At 46.0% G+C, this 25,132-nt stretch overlaps 1 protein-coding gene across 1 annotated transcript in view; it reads right to left on the bottom strand.

Moving 5' to 3' along the window:
* The window catches only part of unc13ba (unc-13 homolog Ba (C. elegans)), a 516,655-nt gene that overhangs the window by 415,144 nt on the left and 76,379 nt on the right, over nucleotides 1-25,132 (bottom strand). Inside the window, exon 3 of the mRNA XM_084308024.1 lies at nucleotides 4,128-4,227. Coding sequence (XP_084164150.1) covers nucleotides 4,128-4,227 — 100 coding nt within the window. The remainder of the gene's footprint in view (nucleotides 1-4,127; nucleotides 4,228-25,132) is intronic.

Raw genomic sequence — 25,132 nt, 5'->3', positions numbered from 1 at the left:
GCGGAGCGGACCAAGCTTTAAAGAGCGAAGAGCGGATTTCTCGGCCGCGCCGATCCGCTCACATGGCCTGCGAGGCCCCCATCTTGTTTCCTACGTTGAGTAGTAGCTCTTTTGATTCTCGGGCGTTTGTTATTCCAGATAAACTTAGATACCATCGATTGTACCTTGCGCCAGTGGTCTATTGGCGGGGGCAGGGGGAGCATTGAGCTAACAAAATGTATCCTAGGCAGGACGTTCATTTTGATTATGGAAGCCCGGGCTTGTAAGGAGTTAGGAAGGGACGACCATCTGTCTAGATCCTGGCGTATTTTATCATAAGTACCCGTGAAGTTGTACTTAGTAGTTTGACTCAGCGTGGGGAATATCTCTATGCCTAAGTATTTAAAGTCAAGTCAAGTCAAGTCAAGAGTTTTAATTGTCACGGCATACAAGTATACAATGAAATGCGGGTGGTCTTGCCCGCGACGATGTGCAATACAGTGGTACAACATATAATAGAATCCAATAAAAATACAGTGGTACAACATATAATAGAATCCAATAAAAAACAACAGTGCAATAAACAGGTAACATGGTGTGACATGCCACTAAAATTTTCCACTATGGGGACATCAGCTGGTAGTCGCACCGCCTTGGCCAGCTCATTAAGAGGTAGGCAGGCTGATTTGTTCCAGTTAATCTTAAAGCCTGACAATTTACCAAAGTCGTCGATTATTCCCAATAATTTTGTGGCCGACCGGGAAGGGTCATCCATAAAAATCAGTAGGTCATCCGCATAGAGAGCAATTTTGTGTGGTGTATTATTGATCATTATGGGGACGATGTCAAACATAATACCCATTATATACATTTGATTTGGAAATAGTAGCGTGTCCAGGCAAGAAACGCCAACGCTTATAGTAGAATTCACATAGCGCCCTATAACTCAGCTTTTCAGGAATTATCCCGGATCACTCCTAAACTATACAATATTCACCACGGGATAATGCGCGAACGTATGCATGAAGAAATTTATTCTTTTTTGCATCTTGGACAGAAGATAGTTACTGTCAATTGACCATAGTATTGTATCCATAGCTATAATATAGAATATAGATATAGCTCGGCAAACATCGTCACGCACAGTGAAAATAGACTCTAGATAGCTGGCGCTCTAGCTACGAGGATAAGGCTAATCCCCGGCGCCCAATGTGTTAAGTATTATTATAAAAAATTAAACATATTCAAATTGTAAAAGAAAATAACACAAACATTCAAGTTAAAGTATACAGTACCTTTGACTGTATTCTGAAAAAGTAGCATTACTGTACTCTGCAAACGTACCGTACTCAAGTGCAGAAACGAGTGTGTGGCTGTGTTCAGTTTACGTTCCATCTCTGTGCTAGAGGTTCGAGCTTGACCCCTTTCGCACATGCAATTCAGACTTCATCAATCAAGAGGTCACAGCCAACAGAAATTACTTTGCGAGGGGTGGAGAGAAAAAAAAGGATGAAAGAGCAGAAAACCATCTCCCAAAATAGAATCAGAGTGTAATAGAACATTTATTTCTCCACTCCGAAGGGGAATAATGACTGACAAAGCAGCGGCCATGGGTAGAAAAGCAGAGAGCACCTCCAACGACAGCGAACTAACAAGAGAGAAGTCACTGTCGCTCAGAAGAAAACAGTGACATACAACACCCATTCCACCAAGGCCTTCCTGGAGAGCCACCCAGTCTATAGGCAAACAATTACCCAGCGGAATAACATTCTATGGGACAATTCATTAGATTTATCATCTACTCATCCATTTACCTGGGGTCGCCGGGTGCCACTCTCCATCTGTCCTACTGGCTCCAGCCGCAAACTCCCATCTACAGGAGGCGTGTGTCGACCTGCCGCCTGGAGGCCCCTCCACCTCAGCCAGCCCCATTAGAGCTACTGGAGCTAGGTACCCAGTCAGACGTGTCTGGCCTGTGTTCGTTCAGGGTGACACACGCTCCGAACCCCAATTTCCCCCAGCATTTGTCTCAATTATGTCTCCCGAGACAGGGTGCGAGAAGTCCCCTCGGTAAAGACCAGCTTGATGGTGGAAATCAAATGTAGCACCGAAACAAACATGGTGGGGGTGACGTCTAAGATGTAGATTCAGCCTCAAGAAACAGCAAAGAGAGGCAGGTACTGGCTGAGTAGTGACCCAGAAGGTGCTCTTTAGTAGAGGGGAGTTATACAGATATCAAAAGGAAGGAAAGAACACTAAGGCCACATCCACATGGAGAAGGATCGTTTTCATTTAAAAAAACGTTTCCGTAAACACGAAATCGTCTCAAGAAATATGTGCGTCCAAACGAAGCCACTGAAAATGCTGTAACGCTGCCACAAATGTACAAAATAAACGTCTTTCAATAGCTTCAGTGTTTTAGACTTTTATTTTGAAACCCCCCGACCGGAAGTATTATTGTTGTTATCGCTAGCGGAACAACTTGTGTCGTCCGGTTCTGTGCTTTTGACTTGTTGAAAATGTCTAGAATACAAATGTTGAGATTGTTGGAGAACAAGCCCCTAACTGCAGCTATGTTGTATGGTGTTTCTTGTTTGTTGGCTGGGTTTGCGCATGCAGGTTAAGGCTGCGGTTAGACACAGGGCCATTTTCGTTTCGTTTTCAAGATCAGTTTCGCTTTCCAGAGCGCAACGTAGTGGCAGGCGAGTTAGACATTTGTTTTGCGACCTGAGCACTTTCGTTTTGTCAGAACGAGGCGTGGTCAGACCGCAACGGATCGCGTCTCGAATTCAGCACTGAGCATGCGCAGGGAGGTAGTTACCTTGGATGTGCCAATACACTTCCTGCAAAAAAATCAACAAGCCACCATCTTTAAATGCCTCCGTGAGCCATTAGGCAATGTAGCACTTATTTTTCAGCAAAGAAAGTGCAATAAAAGTGCCATAAAGAAAACGGATACATTCACTGTGTGTTCTGCCTCTCATTTGTTGATGAAACAAAACTAACATCAACACAATTGACCACCAAGAGCAGATAGTTTAGTCTCACAAAAAGATCGCCGATTTTGTTAGCTTACATGCAAACGCGATAGGGATATGCCATTATAACAGTATAGCATTGTGGCTAGCAGCTAACGTTAGCTCACGTTAGCCAGCCAGCACCAAACTGATGATATCAGGAGCTATCAGTAGCTAGATAACATTAGACAACGCCTCATGTATTAAACAAAGGTGAATAGATGACTGGGCCATTTTGTTTAATGCTTGTTAAGATTGAAAGAGGAGCTCTGACCTAACAGGGTCTGATAGCTAACGTTAGCTCATGTTAGCCAGCTGCTCATGCAATCGTTAATGCTAGCAGAATGGATGGATGTAAACTTTATTTAACATATTGCAGAATGGTTACAATACAATACGGCTCAATACAAACAATTGTTAAGGGAATGCAGACTGTTGTAGCTTGGACTGGGGTCCTTATAACAATTACTTGACAACACATGGTAGCTGCAGCTATTTGGGACAGCTCTGTCGTCACCGGACGTTGGTGAGGGCACGCAGATGTCGGTATCTACTGCGCATGGGCGTTGAGCAACAACGGCTCAGCGCAGATTACATGACACGTTGTCGGCGAGTTTTGGCGAGTATCCAAAACGAAAACACCTTTTCAACGTTGTCAGTAGGGCAACGCGTTTCCCTGCCAAAACAGCATTTCTATTTAACTGGGACAGCAAACGTATTCATTCAGCAACAAAACGAAAACAAAAACACCTAGTCTAACCATGGCCTAAGGGAGAGGTGGGCTATTGCGTCATCGGTTCAGGAAAGATGCGTACTGATTGTAAAGACGGAAACGCAAGGGTGGCGTCTTCAGATTTGTTCACTCTGGGACCCGTTTTTAAGAAAATAGCATATTCAGGCTCCCAGAACGCGGTTCTGTGTGGACGAAACGTGCATACGATAAAATACATTGGCGGATACACCCAAACTCGTCTCCGTGTGGACATGGCTTAAGGCGGCTCTTCTGGTAGCCGGCATTTTAGTAAAGTCAATTCAAATTATGATTCGAGTTTCAGCTCAGTTAGATCATTTACAGTATGAGGAGAAATATATGGGAAAGAAACAAGTAACAGGAAGTGTGTTAAAACTCACAACATGAAGTCCTGTTCCCAGCATGGCTGGTCCCCTCGCACTGTCACTGTGGTGCTTTTCACGTTCTGCACCTTCAGGGTCACGTAGGCGTTGAACTTATCTGGAAGAGATGGGAAGTCAATCAATCAAAACTGTCATGGGGGGGGGGGGCAAGGAAAACAGTGTTAGAAGGCACCCGAATGTATAACAAGAGAAGTGTGTTTTTTAGAAGGAGACAGAGTAAAGGATCTGATCCTAGATCAGCAGAGGCAAATAAGATACGATAAGATAAGATACATACATACATATATGTTCTCTAGGAGGCTATGTTCACACATCACACTGCAAGCTTTAGTGCTCAATTCTCATTTATTGAACAATTTATTGATTTATTAACAATTTCTTTGTTCGGCTATTCACATTATTATTACAATTATAATTTTTTTGGGGCCAATATCAGATTCCAGTGTGAACTGGTCATGCTCCTGAACTGACCCGCATGCGGAAATGGACAATGATGGACGTAAACGTGGAGGAGTCACAGTTTATGGTTTAATTTACATTAAGTTGAATGCAGTGGAGGCCAGCTAATAAAAAAATCTGATTTAGGACCACATATGAAAGTTGCCCAAATCATAATGAAAAAGATCCGATTCATGTGATTTGTGCTGTTCACACAGATCTGAGTCCCATAATACATTTTTGCCACTGTTGCCTGGAGTCTAAACAGAGCCATAGACACAACCCCACAACGTTTTCCAGACCCAGAATTGAGTAGAGGCAGACCAGATATACTGTACATGTATATAAAAAACAATGAATCTGGTGTTCCGGTATGAGAGTGATAGTATACATGAGGCAACCAGGCAAGAGCTTCCCGGCACTGATGGATCTACTGAAGGAATATGGCCACTACTCAGGATACAACCTAAACGTGACAAAGACACAGACCTTAGCATGGAACTATACGGAAATTAGAGAACAGTACGGGATAAGATGGGACATGGACAAGATTAAATACTTAGGGGTGAACATCACGAGAGAAACTGTTTGAGGCGAACTATACACAGATAAATCAGAACATCAAGAGAGACTTAGAGAGATAGACAGTAATGCCCTTGGACTTCAATTCAAGAATAGAGGTCATTAAAATGAACATACTATCAAGGTTACTGTACCTATTCCAGTCACTACCGATACAAATACCACAGAATCAATTCAGGGAGTGGGACAGACTGATATCGAGGTTCATATGGGCGGGGAGAAGACCACGGGTCAGATATAAAACACTACAACTACCAAAGGAAGAGGGAGGGATGGCAGTACCCAGCCTACAAGATTATTACTATGCAGCACAACTGAGAGCAGTGACGTGCTGGTGTAACGACAGATATGAGGCAAGATGGAAAGACATTGAAAAAGAAGGGGAGGGATACAAGGTACAAGCTCTGGTGGGAGATAGGGAACTATTTAAAGAAAAAGAGGGACTATTAGATCCAATCACCAAATGCACCATGACTAGGGGTGGGACGATACATCGATCCAGATCGATACATCGATGTAATTATCAATGATCGAATCGGATCGATGCGATGTAATAAGATCGATTCATATCGATACTCTTATTTTGAAAATCCTGTGGCGAGTCTCATATACGCCCAAGAACAACAGCAGTAGCTCCGTGTGTGTAGATGTTACAGCATAGCATTCTCCCTTTCTGTGTGTGTGTGTGCGTGCGTCTTTGGAAAGACCAGATGAGGTCAGAGGAGTTTGATGTTTAAATGTTATTTAAACATAAACAATATAATACATAATAAATGTAGGCCTATACATGATCATGCAACATCAACAAATTGTTGTAGGAACGGTTTGGGAGAGGGAGGTTGTGAGTTTTGAGTTCCAAAAAACTTTGCTTAAAGTTTAAAGCTCAATATATCAAAACGTGGCACTTTACAGTGAACGGGAGGTCTATTTGTATTAAAAACAATATTGATTTTCTTTTAAATGTCTGGAAGAGCTCAAAAATACAAATGTCAAATGATATTTTCATTACCTTTTTTTGGTTGATCTAAATGTTACTGATTGTGTTAAATGGGCATATGATATCATCTCATATCGATTGCAGGCACCTGAATCTAATCGTATCGTATTGTATCGTGAGAGACTTTGTGATATCGGCAAATATCGCATCGTTGTCCAAAGAATCGATATCGTATCGTATCATGATGAAACTGGTGATTCCCACCCCTAACCATGACCATATGGAACAGAGTAGTAAAAACACACAAATTGGAGAAGCAGTCAGGGGTCCTGAGATGGGTAGCACATGACAAGAGATTCAAACCAGGGAGGTTAGACCATGGATTCAGAAGGTGGGAGAGGGGGGGGGGGGGGGGGGCAACAGCGATATGCAAAATGATAAAGGGGGAAATGCAGACACTACAAAAATTAAAGGAGAAATTTGGACTAGAAAACAGGGACCACTTCAGATATCTACAGGTTAGAGATTACTACAGTATAATAAAGAAATAAGGGGGGCCAAAGACGAAGAACAGAATGGAATAATAAAGATGATAGTATGGGCATACGAAGGGGGGCAAGGAAGAGTAATATCAGCAATATACCGGGCTATAATGAACAGCAAGGGACACACGACCGATTACATAAGGGAGAAATGGGAGAGAGAGCTAGAGATAGAAATAACAGGGAAGGAATGGGGTAACATATGCGAGGTGCAACATTCAACAACAGGATCGAGGATATGGAAAGAGTTTGGATGGAAAAACATAATCAGATTCTTTATAACCCCAGAACTGAAGGGAAAATATGCACCAACACAAAGAGCTTGCTGGAGGATGTGTGGGAAGGAGGGGGCAAATCACACGCACATATTCTGGGGATGTCAGAAGCTGAAGGGGTATTGGGAGGAGATAGGGGAGGCAATGATCAGAATATTAGGATACGGATTACCACAAACAGGACTGGTGCTTTACTTAAGAGACCTGACACACGAGGGAATACAAGGGGGGGACAAATATTTAATAAAGATAATGTTGATAGCGGCCAGAAAAGCAATAACGAGACTGTGGTACAAGGAAGACCCACCGACAATAGCACAATGGGTAGGAATAGTGGAAGAGATACAGGATATGGAGAGGATAACACACATGCTGAGGTTACAGGAAGAGAAATTTGGGGAAAGATGGGGAAAGTGGGAGGACTATAAGGGGAACGAAAACGACATCACAGAGGAAGAAACAAATGCAACACAAGAGGGAGAAGGGTAAAGGAGGAAAGAGGTTCAAGGAGGGTCTCTGAACCCATGTCGCACATTTTTGCTTTAGTTAGTATTTTCTATCTCTATCATTTGGGTAGGACAATTGTTTTATGTTTTTTCAATTTATTATTTATGTCTGTGGAACTTTTGCTTAAGTCGGTATTTTTTATTTCTGTTTTTGGGTATTAAAATCTTTTCTTTATTGTTTACGTCTGTTTAACGGTGTTGTACATTATGTCTATGTATTATGTACCTGGAAGACCGACTGAGATGATAATAATATTCAAAGATGATGTTGTTTGTATGCTTGTAATCCAAAAATGCAAATAAAAATTGAGTTAAAAAAAAAAGAAAAAAAACAATGAATCTATTACAATGGCTCCACTCAGAAGGTGGGGGGAGGCAACAAGTTCCTGTTGGCACAAACAAATGCCACTGGTCATGTGACTCAGAAGCATCTCAAGATAATGTTCTGTTCTTCCTTCCCAATGTAATTATTGTGTGCAGCGTTTGTGTAGCATTGCCTGGGGGGACAGGGTTACAGTACAAGATAAAAACACAGCATGCTTCTCAATCAATCAATCAATTCAATTTATTTAATGACCACACAGCCAGGCTGGTGGAATTTAGTTTCAGTGCAGGTTTCATAGCAGTTCCAACATGAAAACATAAAACCACAAAAACATAGAACATATAACATCACTTACAGCGTACATAAAAGAAAACACAATTACATAGATACAGTTCAGAGTTTGTGAGTTTGTCCATGTCCATGTCAGCAGAGGTAAGGGGGGTTGCGGGGGGTACTGCAGGGGGGGGGGGGGGGTGCTACAGGGAGTTCAGTGTCCGTATGGCAGTGGGGAAGAAGCTGTTTTTGAACCGGGTTGTTTTGGTGGTTAGGGATCTGTAGCGCCTCCCGGAGGGCAGCAGCTGGAAGATGTGGTGTGCTGGGTGAGTGGGGTCGGAGATGATTTTCCTGGCTCTCCTGATTGTAATTTGGCGGTGGAGTGATTCGAGGGAAGGGAGGGGGGTGCAGATTATTTTTGAGGATTTATTGATGATTCTTTGTAGTTTGTTTTTTGAGTGAGTGTCCAGATTGCTGTACCAAACGGTTATGGAGAAGGTGAGGATGCTTTGTATAATGGCCTGGTAGAAACGGAGCAAGAGATGTTTATTGACTCTGTATTTCTTAAGCTGGCGGAGGAAGAAGAGTCTTTGATTTGCTTTTTTGTGTATGTGGTCTGTGTTGGTTTTCCATTTGAGATTATTGCTTATGTGAGTGCCGAGAAATTTGAAGGAATCTGTGGTGATTATGGGTTTGCCGGAGATGGATATGGGGGTTTTGGGGTTTGGCTGGCGTCTGAAATCTATGATGAGTTCTTGGGTTTTTGATGAGTTGAGAAGGAGGTTATTGTCTGTGCACCAGGTGAGTGTGTGGTTGATTTGTGTACGGTATTCTGTTTCGTTATTGTCTGTGATGAGGCCTATAAGGGTTGTGTCGTCTGCATATTTATATATTTTTACGGAGTTGTGGAGGGATATGAGCAGGTTGGTGTATAGGGAGAAAAGCCAGGGTGAAAGGACGCAGCCTTGGGGGGCTCCTGTGCTGAGATATAAAGGGTGGGATGTGATGTTATTTATTTTGACCTTCTGCTGTCTGTTGGAGAGGAAGCTGTGGATCCAGTGGCAGATGCAGGGGTTGATGTTCATGTCCAGAAGTTTATTGGTGAGTTTGGCTGGGATAATTGTGTTGAATGCGGAACTGAAGTCCATAACCAGAATGCGGGCGTATGAGTTGCGGGTTTCCAGGTGTTGCAGCAGGTGGTGAGTGGCTGTGTTGACTGTGTCATCCACAGACCTGTTGGTTCTGTAGGCAAATTGATGTGGGTCCATGAGGGGGGTGGTGCTGGTTTTGAGGTGGGTGAGAATGATGCGTTCAAATGATTTCATCACTCTCATTTTCTTTTTGCAGTGCGCCGTCAATCTCTGGTCAGCCGAGGTTGTCAGTGTAATAACATTGTTTTAACGTATTATTTATTAACAGTAATGATTATATTGATCGATTGACTGATCATCGAGTGATTTTGTTTGCAGATGGTTTGGTTGGAAGACAATTGAACTGTGTTTGAAGGTGTACTTGGTTATGTAGGACTAATAAAGAAGTGATTGATATATCGAAAGGGTAAGACTTCATATAAAAAAAATTATTAAGGGTTTATTGCCGTAAGGGGCAGGACCTGCATCTTGCTTCCTATTCCTTTTCAGACAAGAGACTGTTTTGTACATTTGCTATTTTATTTCAATGTTATTCCTTGATTATTTTATTGTTCAAAATAAACTATTAATTAATTAATGAATTGGGAGGCATGGTGTGGGGCGGTTGCAGAGGCTAATGGGGATCAGATCTGAAATGCCACAGGTCTGAGATCAGAGTTCCCCGTGGGAGAGAGGGGAGGGGGTGCCGGGGGGGGACACTTGATTAGAGACGTCTCCGGAGGACCCTCGCAGTCACAGGACTCTGGGAAAATCATTTACCAGCTCATTTACCCACAAATCTACATTTCTCACAAAGCCACAGAGGAAGGCTGAGGTGGTCCGCTGAGAGGGAGGCTCAGGGTTGAAATGCTACCTCTGTCAGAGAACAGAGAACTGGAGGTGAAAGGTTGAGGACTTAGAGCACTCGCATCGCCATGTTAAGGGCATTTGGGAGAAATCATTGGTGATTGCGTTCACGTCAATTCTACATAATCCTGAGATTTAAATAAGTATAATAATAATAAATACAACAATATTTGTATCATTAACAATTACGTTTTACATTTATAGTCATCGTGATGTCTGAAAATAAATAAAAGCTCTACATAAACACTGCAAATGACAGTGAATAAATAAATAAATCGCATGGATATAGCTATAGTGGAATAGAATGGACACATCTACATTCTGCTCTCAGCATATCCCATTCCTTTCATGTATGCTATATATTTAGTATTAATAGTCCATATACCATCTTGATCTCTATTGTTATTATTTATTGTTGGTTTTATTTCTTTTTTACATTGCTTAGTGTGGACATAGTAAGAGCCAGTGGAGAAACATTCCACTGTTCACGTCACGAGTTGAACACACACAAATGACAACAGACACAAAGGATACATTTATGGTTTAATTCCATATAGAATCCAGAATTCCATATAAATCTAGAGTTTATTAGCAATGATGCATCAGCCTGATGCAGGCGGCTTGGTGAGGACACACACACACACACACACACACACTTGGGCATGTGCGCATCAAGGCACCCTCCCCAGATGCTTTTCCCTCTCTCAACAGAAAGCAATACCACTCCATCAACGTTCAAATCATCTGCGACGCCCAGAACCACCTGCTCAACGTGGTCTCCCGCTTCCCAGGCGGTGTACATGACTCCTACATCTTACAGAACAGATCTGTGGGTGTGCACTTTGAGCAAAGAGACGCTGGAGACGCATGGCTAATTGGTACGTACATGTCCGTAATGAATCGTTCCAGCAACAGTAGGCTTCTATTATTCTAAATACTTGTTTTATTAGGAGATTGTGGATATGAACTACAATCTACAGTTAGATCTTTGTAAAGAAACTAGTATTAAGAGCGATGTACTGCTCTGGAGGACGATTTGCCCGCCGGTGCCCGACGTCACTTTGGCGACCTCTAGCAGCTCGGGTGTGCATATTTCTTAATACAATATATATATTGAATTAAAGCCCTATTTGTTGCCTGTCGATTGACTTTTAATTTAGAATACCACTCCCGACTCCCGAAGCTCTAGCTCCGTCAATCATTTGGCGATCTCGAAAGTTATTGGACAGGGTTGTAACCAATGAGTGTGGCTTTCCAATGATACCCCACGTGGAGATTAGCGAATCAGGGACCTAGGTGAAAAGTCACGAGCGAAAACAGGACGTAAAAAATGTGCCGAATGCATTATTGTCTATGAGAAAATGGAAACCTGCTGCAGACCTTTTTTTTCTCACATTTTACCAAAATCGCTCTATATCACTAATTTCTGAACAGATTTTTGGACATGTACTACACAAGACTTCAGGCTATGGAGCCAGGGTGTTTTCTCAGCCCTCCTTATTGTATCAGAAACTTCATAATGTTATCTTTCAAAAGAGACCAGGCTCATGCATGTGTGTTAAGTATAAAGTATAGTATTTTGGTTTGCAAAAATAGTATGCAGTCCTCAAGTTCAAGTAAAAGAAATTGCCACTTTTCTGCCCGCTTGTTAAGAGGTTAAGTGTTATGCTTATGAGCGATGCTCTGTTGTAAATGTTATTGTATATTTTTATTGAACTATTTTATCACACTATTCTATTTAACCGTCACCTAAAGGCTGACCTAAAGGACCATAAACACACGAAACGCACCGAACGCGGGACGCGGGCGTGAGGCGCTTCACTTTCGCTCCCATGTTTACACCGGCCGTGAGCGGGCGGGCGACTTGCGGGCTGGAAGCCTATTTTTCGCTTCGGTTGGATTCAGAGGCGTGCGCCACTCTGCACAATATCTGCATTATTACCACACATATAGATGTTGTTCAACCAGCTAATGTGTCTGTATCTTTCCCAATACAAATAAACCATACTATACTTTTTCAGAAGTACAGTCACACTGATTTCATCATTCTAAAATTAATTCTAACATTCTAATTAATTAGATAATAACTGGTTATACATGCAAAATGGACAATAGAACACTGGAACTGGAAATCTTAAAAAAATCTTCAAACGGGGACTGACTTTGCATATAGACTAGGCATTTACAGCTGTTCCAATGTAAATGTGCCTTCCTCCGTGCGCTCTTGCCCGCTCGGACTCGGTGTGGACGGCCACGCGAGCTGTTCTCGCACGAAACCCGCGAGTGCCTGTCCACGCCCCTGGTGCGTTTCAAGCATAACAGTGCTCACGTGCATATCGTCACCTAAAGGCTGACCTAAAGAGATTACTGATCCACTCTTTCCACTAAATGTGATCGCATATTTTGACTATATCACCCAGCCCTAGTCTATAGTATGATATGATGAGTCCTCAGCTCAGGATAGAGATCACTTAACATGATGGAGGATGACATGTCACTGTCCCTTCAGGAGCACCAGAGAGAGCTTTACTGAGGCTGGGAGACTATTTAAAAAAAAATCAATTATCTGGGAATAGTGAGCCGATTGTTGTGGGATGATCGATTCCATGGTAGAATTGATTCCAGTGGAATTGATTCCCATTGCTGCATTTGCATGATAGAATAGAATAGAATAGAAATACTTTATTCATCCCGAGGGAAATTTGGCACTACAAATCGCTCACAGTAAACAGTAAACATTTAGGGAGACAAAACATGTCACGATTCATGAATGAAGAATAAAATAAGCCTAAGAATAAAAATACCCAGCTCCGGGATATACATTTCCTATGTTATGTTTATACATTCTATTTCTAATATAAAGTATACAGTAAAAGTCTACAGTAAGTGTAATATTGAATATTGTAAAATATACAGTAAAATATACAGAAGACTACAGTAAGTGTAATATTGAATATATATTGTAAAATATACAGTAAAATATACAGAAGTCTACAGTAAGTGTACAGTAAGTGTAATATTGAACAGTGTTGTTTTAAGTCCAGGAAGATGGTAACTGTCACCCTGTGCTCAGTGATGCAGTGAGGCACAGTGTTGCATTGAAAAGTCTGATGGCTGTCAGAATGAAGGACTTCCTGTGCCGTTCAGTGCTACATCTCGGGAGTCTTAGTCTAGCACTGAACGTGCTCCTTCTGTCAGCCAAGTCTGTGTATAGTGGGTGGGAGGGGTTGTCCCTGATGGCATGGAGCTTAGCAAGGCTCCTCCTCCACCACCGCTAGAGAGTCCAGCTCCACCCCTACCACGTTACTGGCCTTCCTGACCAGCTTTTCCAGCCTGTTTGTGTATGTTGTCACACAATGGTAGGATAAAGCATTAGACACACTCAGAAAGCACTGCAGCATCCATGTCGATGTGGTGGTATGACAATTTTGATACAGGGCAAGCAAGATGTCAAATTGGCAACAAAAGACAAAATTGTGGTACAACAATTCACAACTTTAACGGAACGCCCCCATAGAGAGTGTTATCAAATGGATGCCACCTATGACAATACGTAGATCTTGGGTGCAACCACCTTGGATTTTACTACATCTCCTTCCCCCTGAAGATGAGTGCAAACCCACCTCAGCACTTGAAACCAACTATTAACAACACTTACGGTAAGACTGTTGAAAGTCTTACCTTTCAACGGCGGCACGGTGGTGTAGTGGTTAACACTGTCACCTCACAGCTAGAAGGTCCAGGGTTCGATTCCCGCTTGGGGACCAGGTTTCCGCGTTGCCAGTTACCCAGGTGGGGTATCTCCCGGGCCTTTCTGTGTTGAGTTTGCATGTTCTCCCCGTGCTCGCAAGGGTTTCCCCCCCCCCCGATAAGAGAAACCCAATGGAAAAACATGCACCACAGATCACTAACACTGTCGCGTCCCTGACGAAGACGGACAGGAGCACTTGGATTGGTCCCTGGGGCGCGGCCCCACGCCGCAGCCCCTATCTGCTCCCGGCTGCCCTTGGGGGGAAGGTGCAGAGACTCAATCGCATCTGCAACCCAACTAATTGCATGTGTGTCTTCCTGCATGCCGAATAAAGACTTCTCCAAAGTCCAGTTATTATTAAATCACTGCATGGTCTTTGGCCTGGCAGTCAGACTGGAACGTCTCTTTTGACCACACGCTTCATTTCGCTGAAGGGTAATACGGTATTTATGAGGAGTGAGTTCAACATATTTGACGGTATTTATGAGTGAGTTAAACAGTTTTTATGTTATTTATGAGGAGTGAGTTCATCATATTTTTTTTTTATCCACTTTTTCTCCCATTTTTCTATATTTTTCTCCCATCCCAATTTCGTATCATCCAATTCAACCCTCCCCTGTCACGAACGCCGTTTCTTGCCTCCCACAAGCCGGCTGCAATGTGGACTAAGTCATACATAGCACAAGTCCCCTCCGGTACTTGAGGTAACAGCAGTCGCATCTTTTCACCTGCGCAGCTCGATCTCTCAGTGGCGAGGAGTAACGCGTGGGAGGCTCACACTGCCCCCGACACTTCCTGATTCTACTGCGCAGGCGCACCAACCGACCTGTAGGAGTCGCTGTCCACAACGCCCGATCCCCACCCATCAGTTTCCCACCCCCTAATACGGCCAATGTGTATTACTGTGGATGACCAGCTAAACTGAAAGCAAATGTGGAGCGCTGGGCTCGAACAGGCAAGCCCAGCGTCTCCAGATTTCATGGCGATCGCCTTGCCCACTACGCCACGTAGCCGCCCGAGTTCATCATATTTTACGGTATTTATGAGGAGTGAGTTTAACAGACTTTATGTTATTTAGGAGGAGTAAGTTTAACAGTTTTTATGGTAATTATGAGGAGTGAGTTCATCATATTTTATGGTAATCATGAGTGAGTTTAACAGACTTCTGCAATTCCGTTACACATGCACTGTTTTACATGTACAGGGCATGGGTCTGTGGTCTATACGAAGCACACCATGTCAACACTACAATTCAATTAAAACCTTAACCCTTTCCATCCTATACATGGAGAAACATCCTCTGTAAGTTCTGCAAATTTCACTCAGGGTGATCTGAACACCCTCCAGTCCTTGCATAAAAATTAAATGAAGGGCACATTAAGGGCTGGGAAACTCGATCACAAGGGGACTTCTGAGAGTAGAGAGGGGGGAGAGAGAGGGGGGAGAGAGAGGGGACATAATTCAACTAGCAGCCTGGGACAAGAGAATGAAATAAACAAAGCATAATTCAATATTATTGGCCCATTTAATAAGGAGATAAAGACATTATTCCCACAATATAAGGTCATAAAATATAGCATTGTGTGTACCTACAGTGTGCTCTTTCTCTAGATCATTCTCAACACATGTGTGTGCCTGCGGTGAAGATGGCAGAATATGGACTTTGTTACGGCTAAGTAACCCTAGATGATTTATATAGTACAACGTTTGTGCTGTGCATGTTTTATCTGCTTTGAAGAAACACTAATAAAATGGACAAATCTTGAAAAAACATTAGCTTGATCAAATCAGAGTCAAGACCAAGACCAGAGTGTATCAAGTCAGAGTCAAAACCAGAGCTTATCAAGTCAGAGTCAAGACCAGAGCGTATCAAGTCAGAGTCAAGACCAGAGCGTATAAGTCAGAGTCAAGACCAAGACCAGAGCTTATCAAGTCAGAGTCAAGACCAAGACCAGAGCTTATCAAGTCAGAGTCAAGACCAGAGCTTATCAAGTCAGAGTCAAGACCAAGACCAGAGCTTATCAAGTCAGAGTCAAGACCAGAGCGTATAAGTCAGAGTCAAGACCAAGACCAGAGCTTATCAAGTCAGAGTCAAGACCAGAGCGTATCAAGTCAGAGTCAAGACCAAGACCAGAGCGTATTAAGTCAGAGTCAAGACCAGAGCGTATTAAGTCAGAGTCAAGACCAAGACCAGAGTGTATCAAGTCAGAGTCAAGACCAGAGCATATCAAGTCAGAGTCAAGACCAGAGCGTATCAAATCAGAGTCAAGACCAAGACCAGAGCGTATCAAGTCAGAGTCAAGAGAAGACCAACTCTATACAAGACCATGCCCCTTCAGTCATAATATTACTATAATAATCTATGGTAGTCTTCCCCATTCAGCTGCAGGATATTTCCCCATTTCCCTACCTGGACATTTAATATTACTGTTGTGAAGGATCAGATTAAACCGAATATATATATTTATTTATGGATATATATTGAATAGTATTTGTATATCATTTGATATCCCTTGTATATTCCTTGTACATATACACGGAATATTCCTTTATTCTACTACAGCCCATAATAGTTCATTCTCTTATTGGACAAAAGGACCAGGCGCCAGGGACCAGCCCCTGGCGTTCAAGTTCAAAGGTACCGACGAGACATGCCCTTACTAGCCCCAGCTCCGCGCAGGAATACGGCTACCGAAAGCAGAGTGGCACTATTTGTTCACTGTGCATATAAATATGGCCCAAGAAATGTAGAATTCCTCTTATCCCTTAGTCCTTTACCCTTCTACCCAACTGTTCTGAAGGATCAGATTAAACCGAATATATATATTTATTTATATATATATATTTAATTGTATTTGTATATCCCCTGATATCCCCTGATATCCCTTGTATATTCCTTGTACAATATGCATTGAATATCCCTTCTAGTCTACTGAACATCCCATAATAGTCTCCATTCTACCATTGGACGAGACCTTGGTGCCAGGTCGCCATACCCCTCAGACCAGGTTCAATCGTACCGCTCAACATGTATGGACAAGTCCTAGTTCCGCGTAGGAATATGTCTACCGCACCCCTAATGGTACTATTTGTTCATAGTGCGTATATATACTGCGCTATTAAAGTAGAACTTTCTTTTAGTCCAGTTCCTTACCCTCCAACAGAGTGACAGACGCAAAAGCCTCCCCGCGAACCACGTGTGGGCAGTAAGGCCAATTCGGCCCAGTATCGGCATTGAGACATCGTGTATATTAATATTTGAATAGTCATATTGGGCACTATATCGTCGAGTTGGACGTATTCTATTAAGCTAATAATAGTCTATTCATATATAGTGCCTCGTGCGGTAAGAGTTCTATAGTAATCAGCACCCCCATCGTTTCGGGCATCAGCTGGACGCTTATCCAGGGTGGTTGACCCCACGTGAAGCTGCACCCGAGGAGCTCCAGGCCAAAGAGCGAGTGGACCTGTATATTGGATTATTCTACCGACGACGGCTAGCCTTCCCCGGCTTGGATTATGCTTTGAGTACTTTGATTATTCTATGGATAAAGGCCAACACTGCGGTGTGTTGGAAATACCCCCCCCGGAGAGGACGACAGGTGAGACGGCGCTCTGCACAGTGAGGTCGCCTCACGTCTCTCCGTCGTGGACCGGAGGACGCCGGCCACAGAGGGTCCAACTGCATTAATCTGTGGATCGAGGATCGTTGGGCACCGTGTCGCACAACTGTGGACTCTCCCAAGATACCCTCGGCCAGACGGGATCCAGCCAGTGACTCTCTACCCCCCCCCCCCCCCCCTCCAGCTGTCCTACAAGCAGTCGGAACCTTCCCCTAGTGTATCCAGCTATATAATCATTCAAGTATCATCGCTATTGTTCCCTAAATATTCCAGGTTGTATATTTGCTTCCTGCGCAATCAGAGATTGGACATTCGATATTGATCTACCTACGAATACTCATTTGCCATAAAAGTGCATACTATTTCAAATCATAAATGTAATTAAGTGATCGTTGTACATACCTTTTGCTATGTATTAAAACTCAAACTTTCGATTTGGTACATTTGTGTTGGATCCGTTTATCAGGTGGGAGTGTTCAACATATTCATACCTAGTACTGGGTGGCCAGAGTCTAAAGTACAAGAGGTAGTGGTAGTAAGTATCATATCTAACCATACAGTCAGGGAATTGTACCCCTCAGTTACACCAACTAAGTAACAGAACGTGAAGCCTCACCCCACGATACCGCGTGCGGTGTAGTATGGCCTGTTTGGCCTTAGAATAGCAGTGAGACCTCGTGCGAATTAATAGCTGAATTGCCAGAGTTTGGCACCGTATTTCTATTAAGTAATAATAGTCTATTATGTATGGTGCATCGTGCGGTTAGAGTTCTAAAGTGAGCAGCACCCCCATCGCTTCCTCGTGTTATCTAGAGTCTTAACCAGGTTGGGCAGACCACACGTGGTGCTTTCATCCGAGGAGTTCTAGGCGAGGACCGAGTGGACCTGTACATTGGATTACCTACCCGACGACTGCTGAGCCCTATGCGGCATGGAATATATATTTGCTTTGGTGCTTTGATTTGTGGAGCGGATAATCGCCAACACCGGTGAGTGTTGGATCTACCCCGAAAGGAGTCAAGGTGAGACGGCGCTCAGACCAGACTGAGGTCGCCTCGCTTCTTCTTCACTGTGGAGCTACAGCTACAGCTACAGCCTACAAGAGAGCCAAGGTGTATTCATCTGTGGATCAAGATTCTACTGCACTGTCTTCTGTACGTGAAGTCTCCCTAGAAATCGTTGACCAGACGGGATACAGCCGACGGCTCTCCTACCCCCCCTACCGGCCTACAACCGGGAGGACCCCTACAGTATATCCAGCTATAATCATTAAGTGACCATAGATATAATTCCCTAAGAGCCAGGTTGTATACTTGCTTCCTGCGTAACCAGAGATTGGACATTCAGTGTTGATTTGCCTACGAGTACTCATTTGCCTTACAAGAGCATTCAAATCATAAATGTAATGGTGAATATTATATGTACCTTTTGCTATATATTAAATATTTGATTATTACCTTTGTGTGGACTTGGTTTCATGGTGGGAAAGTGTTCATCATATTTAGATATTGTGTACTGTATGGCCAGTAGTTAAAGTACATAAAGCGGTAGTGGTTTAATGATACCATACTTATCAATACAGTCAGGGAATTGTACCCCTCAGTTACAATTGGTCCTTCGAGCCGGAGAGTAATCAGTGTAATATTAATATAGTGGTATTAATATTGAAATGGCCTATGATGAACACTCCACGAAACGGTCCTCCTAAAGTAGAACGCCCGCAGCGTAGACGACAGCCACCTCAGTACTTAGAGGATTACGCTGCCAGTATACTACCTAGCCTTCTACAAACGGTAAACGCGGTAAAAGTAGAAAGTAAAATTATGTCCGACCCTATCAACCAGGATACCCCAACCACAGAGGCCCTAGTGGGTTCTAATGTAACTGACCAAGCTCACGGTGGGGACCAGGAGGGAACTGACACGACTTTACCCCCCGCCAAGACCGAAGAAGTAGTCCCCCCAGAGCTTCGGGAGGAAGACAACCCTCCAGAGATGGAACTCTGCACGGAACAAGATGAGGAGAGCGCCGAGGAGATAGAGCTCCAGGACTCCCCGCAGGGGAACGCATCCCCAACGGGTACAGCCAGGAGCGGCTCACCTCTACAAGAGTCTTCCCCCAGCGAGGCGGAGAGGATGCTGTCACAGGCGTTCTTCACCAGCCTGACAGCCTCTACCGAACGCGATCGACTTCAGGGTGAACGCGATCGACTTCAGGGTGAACGCGATCGACTCCAAGCACAGACGCTTAGCGAGCGCGAACAACTCCAAGCGCAGCAACGGAGCGAAGAAGAGCACATACGTCTGGAGCTGAGACGCCTTCAGACGGAAGAGAATATGGCAAGAGACCGGGCCGACACCCAGCGTGCCGCTGCCGGTGCCCAAAGAGAAGCAGATCTCACCAAGCGCGACGCCGAGCGCGACAGACTACAAGGCGAGCGCGACAGACTACAAGCCGAGCGCGACAGACTACAAGCGCAGCTAATGGAGCAGCTGATCACCAGGGCAACACCCCCTCCCTCCACAAGGGGTTCCAGGGCCTCGTCAAGACACGTGTCAAGGGCACCCTCCCCTGACCGAGCAGGCGACCTTGAACTCGACCACCAGAGAGAGTCTACACCCCCCTCCGAACTCCTTCCCCGACCGGTCCAAGTGAGACCCAGCTACAAGGAAGGAACGGCGGACACCGCGGAGAGGCTAAATAGACGACTACAGGATCTAGATGACCTGGCAGAAGAAGAAGAGGGAGAAGAGGAGAGTCAAGCCCGACAGCAGCACATTACTCCACAGGACCAGGAGGTCCAGTACAGCCCAGGCTATACCCCCGCGGCTCTGCGCTACAGACCCCCGACTCAATTCACGGGTGAGCATGACGCACGACCAGTCCCGAGGAATAGCACCTGGACCAGCGGGCCATGGTACCCTGCCAGTACCAGCCCACCAAGAGGCGTAAGAAGAGACTCGCCCAGGAGGCCTCTCTTCCAACGCTCACCGATGTGCCAGCCATCCATGGCGTCATACATTGGCACACCGACGTTTCCAGACTTCACCCATGAGAACCGAGCACAGTACACGGAGCTACGGATGTGCTTAGAGACAATGATGGTGGATGTAGCTGATGAACGCCACAAGTATGCGATTCTATTGAAGCACCTGAAAGTGCCCAGAGCGCACAACATAGCGCTGGCCTATGCCACCTCTACTACCCCATACACCGCGGCTCTAGCAGCACTAGACCAAAGATATGGACGTATATGGGATTACGTAATACAAGAGATAAGGCATATTGACCGCCTACCCCCAGCAACAGACAATCGCTCACTAGACGACCTGTCTATCAAAGTACAATCCCTGGTAGGGATGCTGGGGGCGCAACGAGAAAAGGGTATGCACGAACTATACGCAAACTCGAACGTCGAGAGGATTTTAGAGAAGCTGCCGCCCGCCCGACAGGAGCGCTTCAGGCGGCAAAGAGACCACCGTGATCCTAACGGTCCCGAGCCATCCCTCCTAGACCTAGCCGACTTCCTGGCGAGAGAAGTCAGCAGCCTACGGCTGGATACGTTCGTGCGGAGCACACCCAGCTCCAGAGAGGGACCTAGGAGAGTAAACGATGGCCGAAGATCGGTGACTGTCATGCACCAATCAGAATCAGTACCGAGCAGCAAGAACCACAGTACCCCCTCGATGAAAGAGAAGTGGAAGATGGTGTGCCCGTACTGCGAGAAAGAACACTGGTTGTCACAAGAGGTGCAGTCGGTGTGACGGAGCCCATCTAGATGTCCTACACGACAGTAACAAAAGAAAGCCTGCACCATCCAGCAGCACAAAGGCAAGTGTTATGTACATTGACCCCGCTAGCAGCAGCGGCGCCCAGGTGCTCTTAAAGGTGGTCCGTGTAACACTGAGTTACCAAGATAAGATCATGGACACTTACGCCGTCCTTGATGACGGGTCAGAGAAGACCCTTCCCCTCGCGTCCGCTGCGGCCCAGCTGGGGCTGCGGGGGAGCGAGAACCAGATGACTATTCGGACAATAAGAAGAGATCTAAAGACGATAAAGGGCGAGAATGTCTCCTTCACTATCGCAGCAAGCGGGCAGCCAGAGAGACGGTACAGGATTACTAATGCTTTCACCAGCCAAGAAATAGGACTATCGCAGTACACCTACCCCATCGCCAAGCTGATGGATAAATATGTGCACCTGCGTCAACTCCCTATCCCGCTCATAGACGGTGCCACCCCGACCCTGCTGATAGGCTCCGACCATGCAGACCTCATAGTCCCGATAGACCGGGTCCATACAGGACCCAGAGGTTGTCCTGCAGCAGTCGAGACCCGCCTAGGATGGACATTACAAGGCCCCCTCGCCAAGTCTCTTAACCGAACAGCAGCCACTAGCTGCCTCCACTCCAGAGCGACAGAAGGAGACACCACACTCCTGCAGCATGTCGAGAGGCTATGGACACTAGAGACAATGCCCTTTAAGAACGAAAAGAAAGACATCCGTTCTAAGGAAGATATCTACGCTATAGCCCTCCTCGAGCACGGGACAAAGAGAGTCAACGTCAACGGAGTGATGAGATACGCAACTCCACTCCTGAGGCGAGAGGGAATGCCCACCTTTCACGCCACAAAAGAGGCGACGGAGCGGTATCTATTGAACACGGAGCGGCGCCTAGCCAAAGACCCCGCTCAAGAAGCTGTGTACCGCGCTGAGATTAACAAATTAATCACAGCGGGACACATAAAGAAAATTGACATTAAAGAGGCCGATCAGACGACCGAATCATGGTACGTGCCGCACCACAAGGTCCACCACAACGGCAAGGATCGCATTGTGTTTAACTGCAGCTACCAGATCGGATCACAAAATCTGAATAAAGAACTCTTGGCCGGCCCAACACTCGGCCCCTCCCTACTAGGCGTGCTACTACGCTTCCGCCAGGACAAGGTGGCTATCAGCGGCGACATCAAAGGGATGTTCCTGCAGGTGAGACTAGTGGAGGAGGACAAGCCCCTGCTGCGGTTCCTATGGAGAGAGAGGATCGGAGATGAGCACCCAGCCATCTATCAATGGGAAGTCCTCCCTTTCGGAACCACATGCAGCCCATGCTGTGCTACGTTTGCACTGCAAAAGCACGTCGCAGAGGACCCAGCAGCAGATGAAGAGGTCCAACAAAGTGTGACAAATAGTTTCTACGTGGACAACTGTTTACAAAGCGTCTCGACGCCAGAAGAAGCCGAGGCTCTCCTACTCAAGCTCCGCGCCTCCCTGATCAAAGGCGGCTTTGATCTCAGGCAGTGGGCCAGCAGCGACCCGCAAGTACTGCGCAGCCTCTCCCCCGAGGACAAGGCCGCGAGCAGCGACACCTGGATGGCGACCATCCCAGGAGAAGCCCAAGAAATGACACTAGGACTAGTCTGGCGCTTCAAAACAGACTCGCTCCATTATAGACACAAAACCCTGACCAAGGAGCAGGGAAGGTCGACGGCAATACCGACCACCAGACGGAGTGTATACAGAACACTCGCCAGACAATATGACCCGTTGGGATGTATTCTACCTTACACCACCAGGGCAAAGATGATTGTAAGAGCGCTATGGGACAAAGACCAGGGCTGGGACGATCCCATACCCGAACACCTTGCATCCACATGGAGAGAGTGGGAGATGGAACTCCGCTCACTCCCAGGTGTTAATATACGCCGCAGCTACTTCCCACCCACAGTGAGGCCAGAGACATGCAAGATCGACCTGCACGTATTCAGCGACGCCTCCGAAGTAGCCTACGGTTCGGTGGCTTACTTGCGTGCCCGAGAGGAGGGAGGAGAAATACATACTGCTTTCATCCTGGCTCGCTCAAGAATAGCCCCACGCAAGCAACAATCTATCCCGCGTCTAGAGCTCTGCGCAGCCCTAGCAGGAGCGCAGCTCGCCACGTTAATCCAACGTGAACTCACCATCCCGGTGCAAAGAACAATCTTGTGGTCAGACTCCACGACCGTACTCACATGGATCCGGTCTGATTCGTGCAGATACAAGGTCTTCGTGGGAGTCAGAGTCACCGAGATTCAAGAGTTAACAGAAGTAACCAGCTGGAGGTATGTGGACACCAAACACAACCCAGCTGACGTCATCACCCGGGGAATGTCCCTGGATGACCTCACCCGTCACAACCTCTACAGTGACGGGCCAGAGTTCCTCAAGCTCCCCGAAGAAGAGTGGCCTACACCCACCCCACGGGAGGCGAGTAAAGAGGAGGCAGAGAACAAGAAACCTATGTTCTGTGGGTTGACACACACACTCGTCCCCACAGACCCGGTTCTAGACGATTGCCTCACCCTAGAGAGTGCGCAGCTAAAGACATTTCTGTGGCACCACCCAGAGGTTCAGCCCACAACTGACATTTCAGCAGCTGACTACGAAGAAGCAGAACTTCTTCTACTACAACGAGCCCAGAGAGACTCGTTCCCCGATGAGCTAACCTGTCTACAGGGAGCAAAGCCCGTCCCATCAGACAGCAGACTGCTCCACCTAGCCCCCGAGAGCGACGCCCATAATCTCATCAGAGTGGGTGGTCGTCTGCGGAGAGCCCCAGACCTACCGGATGACGTTAAGTACCCGATAGTCTTGAACAGCCGACATAAGGTCACAGAGCTGATCATAAAGAAATACGACGAGGATGTGCACCACGCAGGGGCAGAGAGAGTCTTCGCGGAGATCAGACGTCGTTATTGGATACTGCAAGGGAGAGAAGCAGTGCGGCGCTTCCAGCGAACCTGTCTAGACTGCCTTAAGTGGCGCGCGCAGCCCAGTATACCCCGGATGGCTGACCTACCTCCCTGTCGCCTCCGACTCGGCGACAAGCCCTTTCACTCCACCGGTATGGACTGCTTTGGCCCGCTGTATATAAAGAGAGGAAGAGGAACCGAGAAGCGGTGGGGTATTGTATTCAAATGCATGACCACCAGAGCGATACATATCGAACTCCTCCCAACCATGAGCACAGACTCATTCCTTATGGCCTTCCGAAGATTCACATCACGGAAAGGAAAACCGTCTACATTGTTGTCTGATCACGGGACAAACTTCAAAGGCGGAGAAAGAGAGCTGAGAGAGAGCTTCCAAGCTATGGGCCCAGAACTTAAGACCCACCTCGCTCCATCCCAGATTGACTTCCAGTTTAATCCCCCGAACGCACCTCACTTCGGTGGAACTTGGGAACGAGAAGTACGTTCTATAAAGACAGCCCTGTACGCCGTGCTTGGGGCCCAGACCGTGGCGGAAGAAGTCTTAATGACAGTCCTCACGGAGATCGAGGGAGTATTGAACTCAAAGCCCCTCGGTTACGTCTCAAGTGATGTAGCAGATGTCGACCCAGTCACCCCCAACACACTCTTGATGGGGCGGCTGGACCCCGCGCTACCACAGACAATGTACAGGCCTGAAGAAGCGAACGGCCGAAGAATGTGGAGGTACAGTCAAGTACTGGCTGACAAGTTTTGGAACAGCTTCCTACTCCACTACCTACCGTCTCTACAGACCCGCCAGAAGTGGGTAAAAGAGAGAGACAATTTGACAGAAGGAACAGTCGTCATGATTATCGACCAGTCACTACCCAGAGCTATGTGGCCGGCTGGCCGCGTAAGCAAAGTGATCACCGGTGCCGATGGAAAGGTCCGAGCAGCTGAAGTGCTCGTCCAAGGACGGACTTACACCCGACCCGTGGCGAGGCTAATAGAACTGCCAA

This window comes from Notolepis coatsorum (genome assembly GCF_963971535.1).
Source record: "Notolepis coatsorum genome assembly, chromosome: 2".
NCBI lineage: Eukaryota > Metazoa > Chordata > Actinopteri > Aulopiformes > Paralepididae > Notolepis > Notolepis coatsorum.
Note: the sequence above shows the minus strand (reverse complement) of the source record. Positions and strands in the feature narration are given on the sequence as shown.